We start from the raw sequence: 22,728 nt of genomic DNA, 5'->3' as shown, positions 1-22,728 counted from the left end.
ACCCGGGGCTCTACCAGGAGGCCATTCGCACAGGAGCCGGCACTGCCATCCAGGCGCATGGCTGGGAGAACCCTGATCTATTATAGAAAGCCAAGGCCACCTGGTTCAAATCCTCTCCGCGACCTGCTGTGACCTTGGGCAAGTGGCTGGGCATTTCTGAGGCTCAAAATAATGGGATTCAGTGAGGACGCCACACACTTCACCTCCCTCTGACCTCTGAGACCAGGGCTGCTTATAACCAACGGTGTCGGCCTGTCTTCCTTCAGGCGCCGCAGGGTCACCGTGCAGGTGCCCACGGCCGCCCACGCTGGTGTTGCCGAGGAGCAAGTTAGGGAAACAGCATGGCCACAGGCATGGTGGGGCCCACAGATGGACTCCACAGAGAGGAAGACTGCCTGCCTCAGCCATGGAGCCTGCCCTGACCCCCAGCGCCCTCTCCGGGCCGGGCCGGGCCGGGCCAGGCAGGCCGCCATCCTGAGGGCCGCCCTGGCTGCTGAGTTCTCCTGCTGCGCTCGACTCCCGGCCCCACGGCCAATCTGAACCAAGCTCTGCTCCCACCCGGACTCGGAGAAATGTCCTGAGGTCCGAGCCCAGGGTGCGCCCGGAACGGCAGAGCGACGCCCCCCAACCTCCGATATCGCAGCAGCTGTGAGTCTGCGGCTGCAAACAATGCCGGCCTCTCTAAGCGCTTCCCGGGCTGCGAGCGCAGTTTACAAAGACATTTCCGACCAGGAGCGGTGGGGAAACCGGGAAGGGGAGCAGGTGCTCGCAGGGGGCAGGTCGGGGCTCCGGGGCTCCGGGGCGGGGCAGCCCCGCGCGCAGCACCAAGGCCGGTGCGCACGGCTCCCGCGGGGCTGACCCCGGGTCGCGGGAGGGCCGGGCCGTCCGGCCAGCGATCCGGGCCGCGCGGGGCGGGGCCACGCCGGGGGCGGGGCGACGGCGGTCACGTGTGTACACAGGCCCCGCGCGGCGTGCGCGCCGTGAGCCCGACTGCCGCCCGCGGCGACTGCGCGGCCCGGAGCGCCGGTGAGTGGGGCGCCGCCGCGGGGCCGGGGGCGGGCACGGGGCCCTCTCGGGCGGCGCGCGGGGAGCCAGCCGGGGCTGCGGGCGTCTGGCCGGCGCTGCGCTGGGACTCGGGCTCCGGGGCCCCGCCCTGCGCTGTCCCGGGGTTGGGGGCGCAGTGCCCGCGCAGGGCACGGTCCGGGGTGGGGGGTGGGGCGCGGAGCGGTGGCGCCGGGAGGGCAGCCAGGGCCGGAGGGTCAGGAACCTTCCCAGCAGCTGAGCGCGGCTACCTGCGCCGCCCGGGGCACCGCATGTCCCCGGCGCGGAGTCCTCTGGGTGCCGTGGTCAGAGCACTCGGCCTTCATGATTGCAACATCGCAGTGTGTCGGGGCCACGTCTGATTGGAGATAGCCTGTGGCGACCTGCCTGGGCTCCTCGAGGAGAAGTAGGTCACCCTGGGCTCTGACAGGCTTCTGGCCTCAGAGGGGCCTCAGCGCTCAGCGCCCTGCTGCTCGGACCAGAGCCGCTGGGGACCCTATCACAGCGGCGCCCCTTCCCCGGGGGAGACCCTCACTGGGTGCAGGGCCTCCTGCAGACCTCGAGGTGCCCCCACTGGGACCACTCATCTCAGACCCAGGCCACCTTCCTATTGCTTCACTTTGGTCAGTGAGGTCACACGGGGTTTGTCTTTCTCTGCCATGTCCCTGAGCACCATACCCTCGGGGTCCACCCGTGTGGTCACAAACAGTGAGGTTTCTTTTCTGTGGCCGTGACGTCCCGTGTGCATGGAGCAGAGCGGGTGTTCAGCGGCGGGGACGGCGGCCTCCCCCTGCGTCCAGGCTTGCTATCCGCTCCATGCCACCTGTAAACAACCAGCTCCCTATCTTAAGCAACCAGCAGCCGGCCCTCCCGGCTATCTCCCCATCTGGCCGAGGCCCGCGTTCACTCACCGGGCAGGAAGCTTGCTCTACAGCCTCCGCACGCCCGACCGTGTTCCCAGGCTGCTCAGGCGCCACTGGGCCCAGCGGGCACCGCCGATGGCCAAGAGGCACTGCCACTAATACGCTCTCCAACCAGGGCCCCAGGCAGTTTCCTGGTGACAGGCCTCGGAAGAGAGCGGCTTTTAAAAACCATGGCTCTATTCTGTGAGCGCCAGCTGCCCAGGCAGGAAGCCACGACCATGACCCCCGTGCTCAGGGCCACCCATGGCCGAGGGTGTGGGCTCGGGCCTCCCTAGTAGCGGGGGGACACCTGAGCACAGGGACACAGCTCTGGGAGAACGTAAACGTGGGCACTGACCTGCCCCCCTGTAACTCAAAGCCCCTGTGGGCTGCGGGTGAGAGAAAGGCAGGGACGGCCACCCAGTGTGGGTGCCTGTTACAGTGTGTGCACTGACGGTCCAAGAGACGATGGAAAATGAGAGCCGCTTGGGGAGCTCGGGGGCTGTGTGACTCACGGGAGGAGGAGGGACGCTGCTCCATCTCAGCCTGGGGGCTGCTGGGAATTCCACAAAGAACTGCCACCTGGCCGTGACCACCACAGTCACACCTTCCCTAGGCAGTGCTTCCCAGAGCCTCTGGCTGGCTTCGGGCTGCGGGCTCCTCACTGGGCAGCCGCCCTGGCCCCGGCCCCGGCCCCGGCCCCGAGACACGGCAGGCTTCCGCCAGCAGAGGACTCTGTAGAGCAGGGGTCTTCAAACTTCTCTCATTATGAGAATCACCTGGTGGAGGTGTTAAAACACAGATTCCTGATAGCACTTCTTATAGTTGGGATCCGGGAATCTGTGTTTTAACAACTCCACCAGGTGATTCTCATAATGAGAGAAGTTTGAAGACCCCTGCGTATAGAGAGAAAGGTGAACCTTCTAACGCGAGTGGCCCAAATGCGATGCTGCTGGGCCGCCAGTGCGAGAGCCCTGTGCGGGTCCGAGGGCTCCTCCCACACACAGCAGGCCTGGCGGGAGCTGGGTGCTGAGGGAGCGATGTTACAGCGGGATGACGAGTGCGCGGGCGATAGGATCTGTGGCTGAGCTTCCAGGTAAGAGCACACCTGGTTCAGAGCCGACCGGCAAGGAGCAAGTGAAACGAGAGCGCTGTTCTCGGCCTGGCCGGCCCTGTGAGCCGGCTCTTTGTGTTTCTGTTTTCCTGTGGTCTGGTGTACCTGGAGGAGTAGCAGCCTCACACCAGTGACTCGAGTAGCCAAAAGCCCAGCTGACCAGTCTCCGCAACGGAGCGGGACCGTGGCCGTGCAGGCGCCCGCGGGCCAGGACCCTGCGCCCGGCCACCTCCCGGGCCTCCCGGAGCCAGCAAACGCCGTGCCCCCTGGAGAGGCAGCTCCCTGTGTGCACTGGGGCCAGGTTGCCAGCTTCACTCTCACCACTCGGCAGTTTGGAAGTAAAAAGCAAAAGGCTGCAAAACCCCAACACCCACCAAGATAATGCCGTTCCCCACCCTCCCCAGAAGGCACTGGGCTGCCTCAGGAATCAGTGGTGAGACCCCTGTGAACGATGTGCAAACAGCCTCTGGGAGGTCTGCTCCGACCAGCGGGTGTGAACTGTGGCCAACGCCTCTCTGCCACTGTTCAGAAGAAATACACATTCAGGAGTCCCTTTCAAAGCATTTTGATTGTTCCAGAACACTCCTGGAAGGGTGAGTCATAGCCGAGCTGTCTGCCCACTCAAGATGCACTGTCCAGCCTGGCCTCAACCCCACACCAGGTCTCTGAAGGGTCAAAGGGCTCGCCACTCGCGGGACCACAGAGCTCTCTCAGCCTCCCCCTTCCAGCCAGCGCGTCTGCCTCTTCGTGGGGAAAGCCTTTCTCCTCGCAGACCGAGCCAGCCAGCTGCAGGTCTCCACAGGAAAGCCCCTCAGAGCTCAGAGCTCCGCTGGTGGGAAGAGGGACGCGGCAGGGGGGCCAGGTGGAGGGCAGAGGCCGGGTGCGGAGGCCTGCTGGGCAGAGCTTCACAGGCGAGGCTGTGGTGGCCAGGGGGCAGCGAGGAAGGGCATCCTAGGCCAGCAGTGAGCGTGAGCGGCCAGGTGTGGGCCCCGGCGGGCGCGCAGGACCTGGGTGCAGGACAGGCCTCTGACTTGGAGCAGGGGAAGGGAGGGTCGCTCTGGGGGAGCAGGACGGCTTGTGCTGGCCGTATGTACAGGCTCCTGGGAGGCCCCTGCTTCCTGCTACCTCGGCCTAGTTGCTGTTCTGACCATGCCAGCATCCTCTCCCCGTGCAGGTGACCATTTGCACTAGTCCTGGCCTTAGTTCACTTCAGTTGTTTGTGGCCATGGACTGGCTGTGGGTTCAGACGTCTGGGCCTTCCCCAAGGCCCAGGCAGAGAGGCAGGGCTCCCTCTGCCGCACACACCAGCCCAGCTGGCCTGTGGTCCCCGCAGAGTGCTGTTTGTCATAGTCACGAACCTGAGCTTGTCACCTCTCCAGTCCTCATTCCTGGGGCTGCTGTGGATACGGTGAGGAGCTCGGGATGAGGGCAACACCAGGAAAGCTGACGCGACCAGACCAAAGCCAGGCCCCTGCATCTGCCGTGCGCGCAGCCGGGCCCAGCAGGCCCTTCTCTGGGGTCCCTTCCCAGAAGGACTTGCACGTGGCTGTGATGGGGCTCATGCCCTCATCCCTAACCCCTGGTTTTCCCTTCCCACGTGTCAGTGGACAGGACCCTTCCTTAGAGTCGCCCAGAGGCCTGTGGGGAAGGAGTTCTGGGAAGGGGGTCCGCACCCTCCTCACCCGACACCAGGGGCGGCAGGCGCCCCGTGTGCTCTACACGCCGCACTGATGAGCCCACCTGGGCACTCTGCGGCCTTCGCAGCGCAGCCTTGGTCTCGTTCAGGGCTCCCTCGCGTGGCAGGACGCGCTGGCCAGGGCAGGACTGGGGAGGGCTGCTGTCCGAGGCACCCCACTTGGTCATCTGGGACTCGGGGGCCAGGCAGAGCCTGTGTGGCCCGTCGGTCCTGCAGGGCCTTTCTGCCGCAGGCGGACTCACCGTCACCGCCGCCACCACCACCGCAGTGAGAGCCGGCTGGGCCCGCTCCGGGCCCGCACCGCCCTCGGGCCAGCACCTGCCAGGCCCAGGCAGGGCAGGGAAGCCCTGGCTCGCCCCCACAGACCTCCAGGCCGGCAGGGAGCGGCCAGCGCTGGCTGGCTCTGGAGTCACACACCGAGGACCCAGTGAGAGCGCGCCACCAGCCCAGGAGGGAGCGCGGCTGGAGGCGCGGCCGAAGGCACCTGGAGAGACAGGTGGTGGGGTGCAGGGGGGCCTTGGAGGAGCCACCTTTGGGAGAGGAGGGACCGTCTAGCTGACGACATGCAGCCCCGCTGAGGCTCCAGGAGGGCCTCAGGGACTGGAGGGACAGGACTCCAGCGAAGCCGGGCGCCACGGTCACCTGTCCCCGGTCTGGGCGGCCGTGATGGTGGCCCGAGGCCACTGCTCAGCATCAGGGGACACAGGTGGACTCAGCTCCTCTGATCAGGGAGCTGGCCTCACCCTCTGCCTGCCTTCCTCGGAATGTGGGACGGCCGCTCCGGCCCGGAGGAACTGACCACAGCTCTGATCTCTTTAGAGATTTCCAGGCCCCTGGCCCCCTGACCCCCTGGCCATGTGAGCAGGGAGGGCGAGTGCTTCACCCTCAGGAAGAGGACCCCCACTGGAGAGCCTGGGTGCCCAGCCCGGCGGGTGCAGCACCCTCCTGCAGGGGAGCAGCTCTGCCCCCTTCCGGCCCCTCCCTCCCTATGAAGACAGCACACAGCCACTTCCTGGGTCCTGCCCCATGGAGTGGGGTGGGGAAGGGACCCGGCCAGGCAGAGGGAGAGGCCAGGGCGAGAGCCGGGGACACGGGCCTGGGGTGCAGTCCGGGGACAGGCAGGACAGACAGCGGGCTGTTTTCCCAGTGCCTCATGGGATGCCAGGGTGTGGAGGCTGCTACTGCACATGGGCGCCAGTCCTAGAACCTGGGGGAGGTTTCAGGGAGTGGGTGGTCAGTGATAAGAATGGGAAGAAGGTGGCCAAACCGGCCAGTGAGTCTGGAGGTGGCCGGCAGAGGCAGTAGCCAGGGGTGGGGCAGCACCAGGGCCTGGCTGACGGGGGAGAGCGGGGTGGGAGCGGGCCTGTCCCTAAGGCCTGGCCGGCATGCCACCGGAGCCTCACCAGAGCCCTTCAGCCGCGGGGACGGGGACAGGGACGCTGGCAGGGTGCCGCTGGCAGGGAGGCGCTCTGCACAGCACCCGTGGCTGGAGGAAGCCGCCGCCTCTCTCCTCCGCCTCTCTCCTCCGGTCCCCCAGGGGACTCTTCCAGGAGCGGCTGCACAGCTGGTTCCCAGTTCCTGTCTCAGGAAGGAACAGGCTCAATACCTGGAATCGGCTGCGGAGGCCTGTGCCCGAGGGGAGGGGAGGGGAGGGGAGGGGAGGGGAAGGAAGGGGAAGGGAGGGGAGGGGGGCGGGGCCTGAGCTTTGTGGTTGGGCCCCCTCTGGCCAGACAGCTCCTTCCCGGACTGGGACTCACAGAATCAGAGCCGGAAGGGAAGGGGAGTGACTGCAGGGAAATGGGGCCAGAGGGGCGGGGCCAAGTCCAGCAAGTCCCCCCCCCCCAGAGCTCACAGGGTGAGAGCGAGCGGTCCACACTCAGAACGTGCGGGACACCTGCCCTGCCATTAGCTCCGGTCCCTAGGTAACACTGGGAAGCTCTGGGACGGCAGTGAGCAGCACCGGCCTTGGAGCCCTGGCTGCACCTGAAGCCAGTCCCTCCGGCTGGTGCGGGAGGCGGCTCTGCCTGGGATGGTGACCAGCTGCCAGCCAGCAAGCAGGCAGCCCGTTGCTGACCCCAAGCCCAGCGCCGTCACCGTCTGCCCCCTGCAGCTGGGCCACGGGCACGTGAGTGCTTCGGGAATCCTGAGGATTTCACTCCCCGTGACCATTCCCAGGGGCCAGCCCTCTGGGCAGACCCAGCCGCTGGCTTGCGGCCAGCCACTGCTGAGGGCCCTGGGGACAGCGGAGCGGGTGGGTAGGCAGGCGGCCTGCAGGTGGTGCTGCTGCCTCAGCGCATTCTGTGCCCTCCAACCCCAGGGACAGCACTGATCAGAGGCCCAGAAGGTACAACTGCCCTGCGTTTCTGCACACAAACGTTTATCTGCTCAAGGAGCTCCTCACTGCGTGAGCCCCATGGGGCTGGGCACGGGCCACCGCAGAGGGGAGGGGAGCGGAGTGGGGAGGGGAGGGCAGTGCGGAGGAGAGGGCAGTGCGGAGGGGAGGGCAGTACGGAGGGGAGGGGAGCGCGGTGGGGAGGGGAGCGCGGTGGGGAGGGGAGGGCGGTGGGGAGGGGAGGGCGGTGCGGAGGGGAGGCGGTGCGGAGGGGAGGGCGCGGTGGGGAGGGGGAGGGCGGTGGGGAGGGGAGGGCGGTGCGGAGGGGAGGGCGCGGTGGGGAGGGAGGGCGGTGGGGAGGGGAGGGCGGTGGGGAGGGGAGGGCGGTGGGGAGGGAGCGTGTGGGGGAGGGGAGCCGTGGTGGGAGGGAGGCGTGGGGAGGGAGTGTGGTGGGGAGGTAGGGGAGGGCAGTGGGGAGGGGAGTGTGGTGGGGAGGGTAAGGCGGTGAGGAGGGGAGGGCAGTGGGGAGGGTAAGGCAGTGGGGAGGGGAGGGCAGTGTGCCTCCGGGCTGCTGGCTGCAGGGCACAGGCTGCACAGCCCGGGAGGGGCCGAGGCAGCTGCGAAGGGAGTGTGTGTGTGTGTGTGTGTGTGTGTGGGGCGGGGGCTGAGTGATGTACTAGGAGTCCGGTGCCCGCAGAGGAGATGGTGGTCCAGGGCTCAGAGAACGCAGGCATGGGGCAAGTGAGGGCAGCATGCGGGCAGAGGCGGCGCCAGTCTAGTGAGACTGAGCGCATCTCCTGGTCTGTGTCCTAGCAGTGGACGCCTGGAAACAGACACCAGCTGCTCCGGTGGCGCAGGCAGGACCGGGGACAGCCTGGTGGACCAGGGCCCTGGGCGTGCGGCTCGGCCAGGCCGGGACGGCCGTGTTTGCCGGGGACAAGGCCAGTGAGGTCAGGTGGGCAGGCCCCTCCCGCGCTGGCCGGCTCAGCAGGAGCCTTAGAGGGGACGCATGGGGACGGACAGGCTACCCGGACGGACCGGGAGGCACAGGGCCAGGCTCTCTCAGACTCGCACAAATGACATCACCCCCTTCCGCCCCCACCCACTGCAGGTCTCCCAGGTCCCCAGCCCCCGTGGCACGGCATCTCCCAGAGGCTCAGGCTCGCCGTGACCTGCTCTCGGGCTGCTTGTGCGGCGCCCTGTGCTACCCGGGCGCCCTGAGGGACGGCGGGAATGCGGGAGGAGGGACCTGTGCGGGGAAGAGTCGGGTACTCACTCGGCACACCACTCAGTCCCTCTTCCTTGGCAGGTGGCTTCGAAGTGGGAGAGGCCGATGAGGCTAGCTGGCGGGGAAGGCCAGGCCCCAGGCAGGCCCTCCCTGCCCTGGAGGTGCCCTGGCTGGGCCACCAGTGTCTGAGGGCACTTTGTGCTCTTAATCTCACTTTTCAGTGACAGAGCTGAGTGAAGGGCAGGGGCAGGACCGAGCAGAGACCCGAGAGCTCCCGCCCAGGTCAGCAGGGGCTGCGGAGCGCCCCGGTCCCGGGGGAGAGGCCCGACTGCCAGCCACTGGGGTGGTGAGCCGGCGAGGGCCACGCTGGCAGGATGCAGCCCGGGAGCAGCCTGGGCACATGGCCCGTGGCCACGAGATCACTGCAGTGCTGGCCGGCCTGGCCTGGCCCAGCGCTGGCTGGCACCTGCGACGACACCCGACTTTCACGGAGCGTCCTTGTTAAAAGGCCCCGCTCTGAGGCCCCAGCGCAGGGCCTGCAGGCCGGGGCTCTGGCTCCCGGAGACGACTAACCGCCCCGCTCTCCCCACAGCCAGCTGCCCGGCGCCATGTGGAGCTGCGGCCCGCTCAACGGCACAGGCCGCCGCGAGGACCAGCTCCTGTGCCAGCACACCCACCTGGTGCTGCCGGCCTTCACCCTGCTCTACCTGGCGGTCGGCGTGCCTGTGGGCCTGTGCTACAACGCGCTGCTGGTGCTGGCGAACCTGCAGGACCAGGGCAGCATGACCATGCCCGACGTCTACTTCGTGAACATGGCCGTGGCCGGCCTGGTGCTCAGCGCCCTGGCGCCCGCGCACCTGCTGGGCCCCGGCGCCTCGGGGTGGGCCCTGTGGGGCTTCAGCAGCGAGGCCCACGTGACGCTGCTGGTCCTGTTCAACGTCTGCTCGCTGGTGACCATGTACTCCACCGCCCTGCTCAGCCTCGACTACTACATCGAGCGTGCGCTGCCGCGCACCTACATGTCCAGCGTCTACAACAGCCGGCACGTGTGCGGGTTCGTCTGGGGCGGGGCCCTGCTCACCAGCTTCTCCTCCCTGCTCTTCTACATCTGCAGCCACGTGGCGGCCAGGATCGTCGAGTGCGCCAAGATGCAGCACCCGGAGGCCGCCGACGCCATCATGGTGCTCATCGGGTACCTGGTGCCCGGCCTGGCCGTGCTCTACGCGCTGGCGCTCATCGCGCGGATCCGCAAGGAGGACACGCCCCTCGACCAGGACTCGGGGAGGCTGGACCCCTCAGTGCACAGGCTCCTGGTGGCCACCGTGTGCACGCAGTTTGGGCTGTGGACGCCGCACTACCTGACCCTCCTGGGGCACACGTGCCTGGCCCTGTGGGGGGGCGCCGTGGCCGGGCAGCACCCGGGGCTGCTGCTCTTCGCCAAGGACCTGTCGCGGTGCCTGGCCTTCTCCAGCAGCGCCGTGACGCCGCTGCTGTACCGCTGCATCAACAAGAGCTTCCCCGGCAAGCTGCGGCGGCTGCTCAGGAAGCTGCCCTGCGGCCGCCGCGGCTGCTCCGCGGACCAGGCGGGGGCCCAGCAGGTGCTGGCGTAGGCGGCCGGGGGCCGGGGCCAGCCCGGAGGCACCGCTCGGGCGCAGCCTGCGGGCTCGGTGCCCGCCCACCACACCGAGCCGTCGCTCAGCTGGTCACAGCACTTTGCCACTGGCTGTACACGGGAGCGCTCGGCCGGCACACACGGTGGTGCAGGCGTGTGCTCGGGACCAGTGCCTGTGCGGAGGGGAGCTGTGCCCGGGCCCAGCTCCTGGAGGCGGGCGGCGCCCTGGCGGCCTGCCACTCAGCCTCCCACGGGCTTTACGAATGAAGTGATGGAAGTGAAAGCCAGTATTTATACTCGTGTTGTTGGAATGCTTGACCCCCACCTTAGGTTTGTTTATAAAGAGATGCTTGAAAGAAAAGCTGCCGAGTGTTAAAACGAAGGAAACAGGATGGCACACATGAGGGGGGGGGGGGGGGGCTGGGCAGGGTCCTGTCAAGGGGAGGCCAGGGCGTACGTGTCCCAGTGGGACCCAGTGCTTCCCAAGGAGGGAAGGCTGTGTAGGCAGGCGCCCTGCTCCCACCCGCAGGGGCTGTTCACGGGCAGAGCCGAGGGAGAAAGGCTACAGGGACTGGCCCACAGGGAGCCCAGGGCAGCAGGCCACCAGCTCCCGAGCATGGACCTTGGCCCCCACGCTGCCACCCCCACCGTCCGCCAGGACCGCATCACGTGACGCTGCGTGACCCGAGCGAGGCCGGCCTACTTTCGGGAAGTGGCTGCCTGGGGTCAGACGGAGGTCAGCAGGGTTCACCCGCCTCCTGCCTCCATCCAGCCTGGTCCGTAAGCAGCCACTTTGCACTGAGCACTTGCTGCCCCCCAAGTCCTTTTGACAGAACACAGGCCCACAACCCTCTGACCCCAGTTTTGAAACCCAAAGCCCTACGAACAGAAAGGTTTTTTGAGTTCGCCGCACATTCACCCTGACGTGAAGTGGTGCCGTGTCCACGGGAGGAAATAGCGACTCGACGCCGGGTCGGCCCCCCCCCCACCCCATGCTGACAGCTGGACACGGGGCCCGCAGACAGGTGTGTCCAGGTTAGTGCAGAGCGTGCAGATCTGAGATGCCAGGACACGGGCCCCAGTCCTTCCAGGCCAGGCACAGCCTGTGCCCCGCCCAGCCTGCAGGTGCCTCAGGCCAACCCCCTCTCCAGCACAGGCACCAGGGCGCATAAGGGCCCCCCCGTCACGGCTCCCCCTGCAGACCGGGTGGAGGGAGTGCAGGCCTGGCCCACCCTCAGGTGCCGCCGCTCAGTCCGCAGGCCAAGGCCAAGGCCATGGGCCCCCCAGGCACAGGGGCCCTGGTCGGGAGCCAGGTCAGAGGGTATAAATAAAAGCCCTCTCGGTCTGTCTACCCTGCTCCCGCACAGGAGCCCGGGGGAGGAAAACCTCAGTGCGAGCCTCTGCCCACAGCCCCGACCTGCAGCCCAGCTGCTCATCCCCAAACAGAAGGGAGCTTCAAACCACTTTTAAATCTCCGGTTTCTCAGTGGTTTTGGCTACTAACTGGCTAGTTCCTGGTGGCCTCCTGGGGGCCTGGGCGGGCTGCAGGCTCTTCCCAAAGCCGCCTGCGCAGGATCGAGTGCCTGTGGCGTTGAAAGCTCTCCCTGTGGGGCACCAGCCCGCGGGAGACCCTTCCCTCAGAGACCCTCTCGGCCGCTCCCCCGGGCACCGGGACAAAGCTCCAGTGCTCTGCCCCGCCTGGCAGCCCGCAGGCTCACGCTGCCCTTCTTCCCGGAATGTCTGCCTCCAGGAGCTTTCGCCACATCGCCAAGAAATGGGAGGAACTTGGGCCGCGCAGGGAGAACCAGGAGCCATTTGGAGTGCCCTAGAGAGTGAGCTCAGTCCTCTTCTCTAACCCATCAAACCTCCGTCTGAGTTTGCTCGATGCCAGGACACAAGCTCTCGCTGTACATCAGGGCCATTCATTCCACCAGCACTTCCCGACGATTGTAATTTTTAAGTTAATTATCTCACTTTTGTTCACAAAAACTCTTCTATCTTGTCAGGCTGCACAGAAGTTACACTGCATGTCAAGTTCATGAGTTTAAAAGCGTTGGGATCGGAGGCTTCCTCCTCTGTAAGCTCTGACCTGCCCAGGACCACACCATTTGTCCATAGTTCTGTGCATTTAAGGAACTGCTGACATCCCTGGGACACCATTAAATTATTTGATGTTACTCTCCGACCTCTGAATGCTCACATTTGTCTCCAAGGTCAGGCGGCGGGTCTGAGCAGACACAGCAGGACCACAGCTGGCGCTCCGCCTCCTACTGTCCGGCCACCCTGCTGCTCTTTCTGTGGGTCCGTCCCTCCCGGCTGTGCGCCGAGCACAGCGCCCACGGCAGCTGGCCAGAGGCCGGGTGTCTGCGGCCGGCAGCTCCGTGGAGCAGACCTGGGGTATCCCGGGGGCTCCGGCTGCCTCACTGAGAGCCCCATGCCCTGCATGGGGCCTGTCTCCCCAGCGCCCTCCGACACTGCACAGAGTGAGCGCTGTGGACATCTGAGAACTGGAGGAGTGAGTAGTGACCAGTAATTTTAACATCCCCACTGTTGTTAATAACGAATGTGCAGCCCTGGCTGGGGGCTTGGCTCAGTGGTGTGTTGCCCTGAACACCAAAAGGGTGTGGGCTTGATTCCCAGGAGAGGTGTGTATAGGAGGCAACCCACTGATGTTTCCCCCCTCCCTGCTCTCTCACTACAGCAGTGGTCGGCAAACTGCGGCTCGTGAGCCACATGTGGCTCTTTGGCCCCTTGAGTTTTAGCAAAGGTCAGCTTAGGAGTACCCTGTTAAGTTAATAACAATGTACCTGCCTATATAGTTTAAATTTAAAAATTTGGCTCTCAAATGTCAGTCGTTGCACTGTTGATATTTGGCTCTGTGGACTAATGATTTTGCCGACCACTGCTCTAAAACAACACACAAGGCGCGAGGCTGCACGAGAGGGGGTGTGGCTCTGTGTTCCACGTGCTGCCGGTGTGTGTGTGTGTGTGTGAGTGCTGTGTCCTGAGGGGTTCCCACGCCCCAGGAAGCTCTGCTGCTGACAGGAGCCAGGGCCATGGCGCGGACGACCAAGTATGGGCTCCAGACCAGCCGGGGCCCCACACACAGGCCTCAGAGGGAGCAGGACCCGCCAGCCAGCGCTGCAGTGTGGCCCGGGAAGGAAGGGAGGGGATGGGAACCTGGAAACAAGAATGCTTGTGGTGGCAGCACCAGCCACACACCTGAAGTTACAAGCAGGAGTGATTCAGACACGCCTTTGGGGGGGTAGGGGGGGAGACTGCTTGCAGCAGAGCAGGCGCGTATGCAGAGCTCCCCCAAGTGGCCACCGACGGACCTGCCTCAGGGCAGAGGAGTCAGAGGGAGCCCCCTGCACCCACCCAGCTCTTGAGGGAGGAACTGGGTCTGTGCCAGGAGGCTGCTAACAGGCTCCTCAGCTGGCAACACGGCGACCAAAGCTCAGGCTATAACCCCATGACCTCAGGAGGTGACTGCCGCCCCCAGCCAATGGAGAGCAAAGGGCACACCCACCGCGTGTTCCCAGCAACTAGAGGGCGCGAGTGTCCTTCAGAAACTGTCCCCGGTGGACACAGCCAGATGCTGCTGGTTCTCAGAGGTCACATCGAATTCTGCTTTTACAAACACACCCACAGCCGCAGGGAGAGACCCTTAGTGTACCTGGTGCTGCTCTGCAGGCATGCATACACATTCACAGACACACAGGTACATGTGCGTGCACACGCGCGTGCACACACTGCACACGACACAGACACATGCACACACATACACTGCACACACGTGTGACACATTCACACACACATATATGATGGCAGGACAGGCCTGCACAGCCACAGGGTCAGGAGAGGAAGGGGTGGGGCTTGGAGAGGGTGAGGCGTGTTTCCATGGCAGTGCCTGACGCATGGACCATGACAGCAGAGAAACAGCTGTGAGGAACATGGCAACGGGAAGGGCCAGCAGACCCGAGGCCCTGGCTCTGCTACCCTGGCACTGCCCGTCAGCTGTCGTTTGAAGAGACAGAAAAGCAGGAGGATCAGAAGTGGGGTAGGAGCCATGCAAACAACCCTAAATGTTCTCTTCAGAAGAACAAAACCCCCCTAATTGGCTGAGAAGACCCCTTCCTGAGGCCCCACGTCAGAGACCCCACAGTTCCCCGGGCCAGGATGAGGCGAGACCCCAAGGAAGGACCCAGGGCTGCGAGATTCTGTGAGAGGAGCCCCTCGGATGCCAGCGCCACCTGGTGGCCTGGGCTGGGACTGAGGCTCTCCTCTGCCAATCAGAGCAGCAGGACCCGAAGGCACCCCAGGGCCCGCAGGGCAGCGAGGAGGAGCTGGGCCGCGGGCCTGCTGGGCGCTGTCCCCACGCGGACTGTGGTCATGGCTGCACCGCTCTGAGCTACTGAACATCTGAGCTGCATTCTAACGGGGATGACTCAGCATGCAGGCTCCACCTCCAGTGAGGACACCGTTCAATGTGCCGGAGAGGCCACGTCAAAACAAGAATGTTGGGGCTGGTCCCGTGGGCCAGGGGGCAGAAGGCGGCCCCCAGCAGCACTGACCGCCTCCTGTGGCCGGGCTGGCATGGTTCACCGGTCGCAGCATGGGCTGAGCAGTGACCCCCACATATGGACGCAGCGCGTGCACCTGCCGCACTCGTCCTTCCCGCACCAGGGCAGCTGGTGGCGGTGGAGCACGCTCATGCTTCGTGCCCCAGGGTGCGAGGAGGGCGGTGCGGCCCATGGGTGCCCCTCCTGGGTGGGCTGTGGGGCACGCAGCCTGCCCACCAGAGGACGGGTGGGAAGAGGCCCTGATCCTTAAAACAAGCTGCCGGCTGCCCTGGGCACCTGGGCACGGCCCGGAGCCGGGAAAGGAGGGCTCAGGGAGGGGAGGGTCTGGGTGCCACCTCACGGCCTGGGACCCGGCGCTCCTGGAGAGCAGTGAGGTCACGGCCTTTCACCCTCACTGCTCCGGCGCTCACACCACACCTCCTGTCCGTGAGGTCCTCCCTGACCCTGCGCTGGGCCGAAGCTCCGCCGGCCATGGCGGACACAGCACACCCTGCCTCCCGCACCCACCCCATCAGAGCGGGCCCGGGCAGGAGGATCCACGTCGGAGGTCAGGCCCAGGGCAGGGAGACGTGGGGCTGCGAGGCAGGCCGCCCGCCCACTCCGGCGCCTGCGCATTGCTGCCTGGTCCTCGAGAGGCCACGCTGATCCGGCTCACACCCCACCACCAGGGGGTCCTGCCATGCCGGGCCTCGCAGATGGACGCGGCCTCCGCATATGGGGCTTCTTACAAGTTTCGGGGGACAAGGGAGCCAGGCCCAAACCCCTGAAGCCCTAAGCGTGGTGGTGGTGGGGGCGGCACTGCCTCCAGGGGCCCAGGGGTCACCCACGCTGTGGGACAAGGCCCCACGCCACTGCCACGGAGCAGATGGAAGCAGAGCCAGCACCCCCCGGGGGCGGTGGCCACACTCGCTCCACGGCACCCGCGCCACCCTCTCAAGGGCCCTGACAGCACCCTGTGCAGACGGGAGGGGACAGGCTGCAGTCACAGCTGAGTGCAGGGCAGCGACTCGGAACCATGACCCTGCCGGGCTCCCGCAGCCTCTCTGCAGAGCTCACTGAGCAGGGCCGACCCGGGCCTGGGACCCGAATGCCCCGTCCCCGCAGGTCTCCACAGTCAGGCCAGGGCGGAGGGACGCGCCAGCTGTTGGAGTAGCTCGGGGCCTGCCTCCCACACTGGCCTGAGCGCACTCTGGGGGCCGAACTGGAGGCGGGGTCCTCCTGGGGTGCACAGGACGGAGCGGGGTGACTGATGTCCTTGGAGCCGATAACAAGGCACCTGGGCTCCCAGAAGCTGGGAGGACCAGGACCGAGGGGCTGACAGGGGCCCAGCTGTCCAGCCTCAGCTTCCACCCCAGGGGACTGCGCCATGCCCTCACCACGCCAAGCTGGCAAGCGCTCCAGCACATTCTTCCCACACCCATGGCCTCGGTGCCTGCAGGGACCCCAGAAGCGCTGGCACTGCTTAAAGCCCCCCAAGCTTGTGCCCTCACAGGGTGGGCGTCGCACAAGCACCGCCAAGTGGGGAGCTGATGAAGGAACGGCCCCTCGGGCTCCGACGGTGCTGGCAGGGACAAGCTGCGGGAAACTCTTGCTCCGAGGGGCAGGCCTCCCTCCCTCAGGACTGTGCCCGGCTCCCTGCCACGCCGGCCAGCCAACCTTGTCCTCAGTTACTCCCTCCTACTCTTACCTGCCTGGTGCCGGCTCCCGCCAGGCATGGCGAGGACGGGAGACCTACTTTCCAGCCGTCTTAGAACAGCGCCCCCCCCCCCCTGCCACGCAGGCGCTCAGCACGGCCTGCGGGCAGGAGGGGGAAGCGGCCCGGCACCCACCTGGTGAGGGCGGAGGGTAGAGCTGCTCTGGGTGGCCCAGCGCCGGCCGGAGCTGGGTGCAGAGACGCCCGTCCGGGGACTGGGGCTAGGCAGGTTGTGAGCATGCCCTGTGCAGAGTGGGGCTGGGTCCTATTTCGTGCAGGCGGTGCCAGGGCTCCGGGAGGGACTGTGCGGCCGGCATGTGGAGCTGAGGAGCCGGGAGCCAGGCACACACAGCCTCTGTCTGCACGGCGGCCCCTCCCAGTCACGTGGCCAGACCACACTCTGCTTAAATACCACGTGTAGTTTGAATTAAGACCCAATTCCCGTTCTCCTTACGGACTGTAGGTTTCTGTGCCTGCCTGCTCTCCACAAGCACAGAGCAGCGCAGGAGGGTGAGGCTGCAGGAGAGAGGCCTGGGAGACCCCTGGCAGGCCTGGCTCGGCAGGAGCAGGAGTGGGCAGAGGAAGGGCAGGCGGGCAGCCGGAGCAGTGCGGTGCAGAGGTGAGTGTGGCCCAGGGGGAGCGCGCCCTCCCTGCCCATGCCCGCAGCTCTCGCCGGGACACTGTTAAACGGCGCGAGCCTGGAGCGAAGCTTTCTCTGGAAAGGGCAGCCGCCTGGACGACAGGCGGGTCCCAGGAGGAGCAGGGGGTCTCCTGGGGTTGGACGCAGGGGCACAGCGGCGGTGTGGGCCCTGCTGGTTCCCAAGGCACCAGCAGCCCAGCGGAACCTGGACCGGGGCCCTGGGGCACGTGCGCTTTCAGGGCTGGGACCTGGCGACAGAGACTGTGGGAGGATGCGGAGCCCAAACCTGGAAGTCACTCAAACGTCCTTCAAACTGCAAATGGGCCAACCAAGGCTGCGCCCACCATCCAACACTGCTCAGCTCAGGCTCGGGCCACACGCCGGCCAGTCTGAGAGACGCCGAGAGAAGAGCGCCCGATGCCCGCCACCTTCCCTTCGGCCAGGCTGTGCCCCAGCGGCGGCAGCGTGAAGCTGGCTTGGAAGGCGCAGGGCACAGTCGAGACGTGGTGACCATCAGGCCGCCGGCTCCTGGGCTCAGGGAGCGGAGGGACTGCCCTGCAGACACTGAGCAGCCAAGACCAGAGCAGAGGCACCGAGGAGCCAGAGGGACGGGTGTGTGTGTGTGTGTGTGTGTGTGTGTGTGTGAGAGCTGGCCAGAGGAGAACTGGCCCTCCACACCTGCCAAGCTTGTCCTGCCCCCCCACCCCGCCACAGAAACCACCAACCCTGTCTGTCTCTGGGCCAGAGCTCCTGCGTGCCCCCCTCAGTCTGGGGAGTGCCCCTGGGTGTTGGGGCCACGCTCCCCAGAGCCAGTCTAGTCTGACAGGCGCGGCAGCGGCTGGAAAGAACACAGCATTCTCTGGCTTTGGCCCAGGCCTCCCCAGGGACTGGACGGCCGGGGCAGCCCTGCCGTGACTCAGGAGGCCCCAGGGCCTCTGCTTGGGTCGCCAAGGGGCATGGCCGGCCTGCAAACCACCACAGGCCCCTCACTCAGGCCACCCCACATCCCAAGGGAACCCCCACCCTGATCCAAGACACCCTTCAGGGCAAACCAGCTGGCCCCCACCCATGCATCAGGCCTCTATCCTATCTAATAAAAGAGTAATATGCAGATTGACCATCACAAGATGGCTGCCCCCATGTGGTCAAAGATCCTGCCCCTATGTGGACACGAGATGGTCACCACAAGATGGCCAGCAGGGGAGGGCAGTTGAGAGGGACCAGGCCTGCAAGGGAAGGCAGTTGGAGGCGATCAACCCCACAGGGAAGGGCAGTTTGGGGTGCAGGCCGGCAGAGGAGGGAAGTTGGGGGCAAACAGGCTGGCAGGGGAGTAGTTAGGGGGTGATCAGGCTGGCAGGCAGAAGTGGTTTGGGACACTCAGGAAGGCAGGCAGACGAGCAGTTGGGAGCCAGCAGTCCTGGATTGTGAGAGGGATATCCGACTGCCCATTCAGGCCTGATACCAGTAGGATTGGGTCTAAGCAGGCAGTGGGACATCCCTTGAGGGGTCCCAGATTAGAAAGGGTGCAGGCTGGGCTGAGGGACAACCCCTGCCTCCGTGCATGAATTTCAGGCACGGGGACTCTATAGTCTTTTCAGAAAAGCCAAAGTGACCATCTAACCAGTACCTATGATGTGCACTGACCACCAGGGGGCAGAGCTCAATGCACAGGCATGGAAACATAGAGCAGACTGATGAATCTCAGAGGGAAGAGAGAAGGGGGGAGAGCGGGAAGAGATTAACCAGAGATCTTATATGCATACTAGAGGCCTGGTGCATAGATTCTGCAGCAGTGGGGTCCCTCGGCCTGGCCTGCAGGGGCTTGGGTCAAAACCAGCCAGGTGCATAGATGGGTGGGATTCCTTGGCCTGGCCTGCAGGGATGGGGCTGAATCCATGCACTGGGCCTCCAACATCCCCCGAGGGGTCCCAGATTGCGAGAGGGCGTGCAGGCCAGGCAGAGGCGCACCGGCCTCTGTTTAAGTCATAAAAACCCGTGTGCAAATGTTTACAGCAGTTGTATTCATAACAGCCCACGTCACTCAGTGGGTAAGCAGAAAATCCAGCATGGGGCATCCACATGGTCCACGCTGCCCACGAGGGGGCTCTGACACACATCACGGCGAGTCTCCGTGCACGCCGCCAAAGGCCAGGCATGTGGACATTTTGGTAAAGTCAGACACAGGGCAGAAAGCAGTGCTGCGGGCCTGGGTGGAGGACAGGACTGGATGACACAGGACCAGGGGGTGGCTCTGTGACTAGACGCCCATGTAGGACACACCCACACCAGCAAGCTGTGCAGCGTGTAAAGGTTCATGTTGTCGTTAATCCTCACCTGAGGACATTTTTTCACTGGTTTTTAGAGAGTGGGGGAGGGAAAGACAGAGAAAACATGGATGTGAAAGAAATACATCGATGGATTGCCTCCTGCATGAGCCCTGACCAGGAACCAGGCTGGAGAGAAGCCTGCAACACAGGTACATGCCCTTGACTGGAATTGAACCGAGGACCCTTTGGTCTGTAAGCTGATGCTCTATCCATTGAGCAAAACCAGCCAGGGCTGCATGCAAATTTAAAAATGCACAGGTTCTCGGGCCAAACAGTCCAGGGTTAGGCCTGGAAGCTGTCATTTCAACCGAGCGCCCGCTGTGGGGGGCCCGCCCTGTCCCCGCAGGGACTGATGAGCTCCCAGAGGCTTCCATCAGTGCCGGCTCCTGGGAGAACTCAGCAAGCCTGCTGATGGCACCTCCGGGAGCCCCCCACCCTCTGCACTGGCTGCCGCCTCCTGGGGCTGGAGGGAAGCCGGTCAAGGCCAGAGAGGCGCAGGGTATGAAGGAGCCAGGAAGGGCAGTGAAGAGTTGGACTGGGGACTAATCCCATTTCTTCCCAAGTGACATCCAGAAGTGGTGGGGAGCAGAGAGGTGGGCCAGCATGGCTGATGAGGCGCTTGCCAAGCCCCTCTGGGCATCACCCCTGGGGTCTGGCCTGTCCCAACTGAGAGCTGGGCATGGGTGAGAGGCCGCAGCAGGACGGGCCTGCAGGAGGGCAGAGCCATGCCCGTCAGCAGCCGTGCCTGGCGCCCCCCCCCACCCCCCCCCCCGGCCAGGTGCTGTGCCGCGCTGCTGTAAAGGGGGTTGAGATCCGGAGTGTAGTGACCTGCGGGGGCCAGCAGGTGGGTTCTGTCTGTGGACCCAGGGCCGTGGCCTGTCACTATGGGGGGGCAGGAGGAGACACGGTCCAGCTTGACCTCCCCCCAGCAGGCCCCTCGCCTCTGGGGAAAGCACAGAACAAGGCAAGAGGCAGCCCACAGCCTGCCCATCGGGCTGAGGCCAGGCCAGGACACGCGTGTGGCCGTCCACGGGGCGTGGGGTGGGGTGGGGGTGGGGTGACCCTGCGCTGAACACGCCAGTCAGACGGCAGAGCTGACAGCCACAGGAGAGGGGGGTAGGGCGACAACAGTGCCCAGGAAGCAATGCTGCACCGCGGCAGCTGCAGAGTCCGGACACGGGGATGGCCTAATGCTGTTTCCTGACCGGCCGTCAATGTCCACAGAAGCGCCTTCCGATTCGCCCTAATTAAGGAGACATTGCAAATGGCTTCCTCTCGGCCCGGTCACTCGTCTTCATTCTGCGCTGCCCATGTCCGGCCCCCGCCCCTGAGCACAGCAGATGGAGACCGTCACCCGCAGCAGCATGTCCTGCCGTGCGGCCTGGGGACCAAGTTTGGTCCGGGGAGCAGGGCTCCTGTGTGAACAGGCAGAGCGGGCGCCCATGACGCCCTCACCCTAAAGCCCACTTCAGAGGGCGAGGCTTCCCTGGGATCAAGGGTCTCAGATGTGGGAGCGCAGACTGGCAGGACCCAGACGCCCCCCCACCCCCCCGGAGACGGGCATTGTCTGCGAGGAAGGAGGAAGGACTCCCCCTGGCACCGCCAAGCGGAGCGGGCGCCTCCTGGCCACACGGCTGGAGGCTGCCTTGGTCAGACACGAGGTCTGGCACCCTGGTCCTGCCCATGTCACACGCAGCCCTCCACGACCATGCCCGGCCCAGGCCGAAGCCTCGAGGAACAAGATGCTGCTCTGGCTCCAACATGCCACCTCCCCCGCCACGTGAGCGAAGCCCACAGCGACACCCAACAGCCTGCGCGAGGCCTGAAGCGCAGAGGGGCCGGCCCGTTCCCAGGCCTTTCAGCTGGGGAACCGGCCGTGGAAGGAGCGGTCGGCTCTCAGACCTTCTCTCTGCACACTGAGCCCACATGGGAGATGCGAGGTGCCCGTTTCTGCGGTGGACGGACGGTTGGGAGCCCACAGTGCCACGTCCCGGCTCCTGGGCCCAGCTGCCGGCCTGGCTGGCCCTGCAGGGAGGCACCTGGCGACTCTGGCCCAGGGCCCCTCATGGAGGGTGGGAGCTTGTGGAGGTCGAGCCAGGACGCGGCTGCGGGTCAGAGGACGGTAGCACACGCAGGACCCAGCTTCCGCCCGGAGCCTCTCCAGCCTCAAGGACACAGACCACAGACCTTAACGTTAAGGGCGTGCGGGAGGCAGCCAATCCGACTCCCTCATCACTGATCTCGCTCTCTTCCCCTGCCTTCCTCTCTGCAATCAATGGAAACTTATTTTAAAAAGAAAAGGGGGAGGGGACACGTCCTGCGTGGCTCTTGAGGCCCCTCCTGAGGACACGGCTGTCGATTGAGTAAGGTGGGGCTGGCCCAGGACTTGGATTTTAGCCTGACATTCCAGAACATCCTGCCCATAAACAACCCGGGGCCTGGATGGTCCCCCGGGCAGAGCCTGGTGTGTGCCACCCGTGTGAACTCACATGGACTCACCTGGGCCCATGGACTGCATCCCTAACGCCACTGCCGCTCCCACTCTCAGCTCTGGGTGCGCTGATGGCCACACGGCCACTCAGTGCTGCAGGAGACGGGCCCAAGACCTGGCCGCCCAGTTCATCCGATTTCAGCTTCAAGCACAGAACTGGTCCCCACAGGCCATCACCCCAAAGGAACCCACAACAAATGCAAAGGCACAGCGGCCTCCAGAGCCGCTGGGCAGCGCCGGGACAGGCAAGGGAGCGCGAGTAGCAAGCAGCTATTTTAAGGGACCTGTTTGGCTATTTCAAGTTTGGCTTCACACTGTTTACTTAGCTGCAGCAGAAGCTGGACTTTCTCGGGGCTCCCTTCTCTAAATGGTGGCTCAGACCACAATCAGACTGTCCCTGCATGACCGCGCCCCTCGGGGGGTGAGAAAGCTCGTACTGGAATCACCTGGGGCCCCAAGGCTGGAAGGGCCCCGAGGTCAGAGCTTGTCCACAGAAAGGCATGCAGAATGCTCTGCTGACAAACAGGCTGTGCTCCCATCACCATGCACAAGGCTCCAGCTCAGCTGCGACCGACCCGTGCAGAACAGGAAGCTGTGGCCTCGCTCTGGCCGCCTGTGGCTGCGGACTCAGTGCCCGTGCCTGTCAGTCCCGGCACCACACCTAACGGCCTGCGTCCCTGGGAAGCACACAGCTCCAGTGCTGATGCTGCAGCAACCTGATGTGTCCGTGCTCATAGTGCCAAGAGCCCTCAGAGTGCAACCTCCGGCTTCAACAAGCTGCCACGGTAAAAAGACACCAAGCTCAAGTACGAGACCCGTTAAGAGGTGATGTTCACGAAACCGCCTCACAGGGCACGAGCAGCCGCACACCAGGGCCCTGCAGTCCCTGCACCCTGACCCCACAGGCCGGGGCGTCTGGGCCCTCGGCCTCCTGGCCCTGCTCTGCCAGCCCTCCCCAGGTGCAATGCTGGCCACCAGCAGGTGGGCACTGGGAGCCGGCACTAACCCTCTCCTGGTCACTCAGGCAGGTGTGGGCCGAGGTGGGAGGAGATCTCAGGCCTGTCATGTCA

At 65.2% G+C, this 22,728-nt stretch overlaps 2 protein-coding genes across 3 annotated transcripts in view; one reads left to right on the top strand and one right to left on the bottom strand.

Annotated features, from left to right (window-relative positions):
* CUNH7orf50 (chromosome unknown C7orf50 homolog) overlaps positions 1-22,728 on the bottom strand; it is a 58,414-nt gene that overhangs the window by 11,773 nt on the left and 23,913 nt on the right. The gene's annotated exons all lie outside the window — the stretch shown is intronic.
* Positions 895-11,988, top strand: GPR146 (G protein-coupled receptor 146). Of its 2 annotated transcripts, none has more exons than XM_036432586.2 (2): positions 895-1,026; positions 8,906-11,988. In XM_036432586.2, the coding sequence occupies exon 2, from the start codon at positions 8,922-8,924 to the stop codon at positions 9,921-9,923; it is 1,002 nt and encodes a 333-aa protein (XP_036288479.1). In that variant the 5' UTR covers positions 895-1,026; positions 8,906-8,921; the 3' UTR covers positions 9,924-11,988. The 2 variants fall into 2 exon arrangements, with proteins under 2 accessions (XP_036288479.1, XP_045435706.1); XM_045579750.1 differs by lacking the exon at positions 895-1,026 and adding an exon at positions 6,942-7,097.

This window comes from Pipistrellus kuhlii, unplaced genomic scaffold (genome assembly GCF_014108245.1).
Source record: "Pipistrellus kuhlii isolate mPipKuh1 unplaced genomic scaffold, mPipKuh1.p scaffold_m20_p_113, whole genome shotgun sequence".
Lineage (NCBI taxonomy): Eukaryota > Metazoa > Chordata > Mammalia > Chiroptera > Vespertilionidae > Pipistrellus > Pipistrellus kuhlii.
Note: the sequence above shows the minus strand (reverse complement) of the source record. Positions and strands in the feature narration are given on the sequence as shown.

Coding starts and splice junctions, on each gene's coding strand:
- GPR146 (XM_036432586.2), top strand. CDS start 8,922: ATGTGGAGCTGCGGCCCGCTCAACGGCACAGGCCGCCGCGAGGACCAG.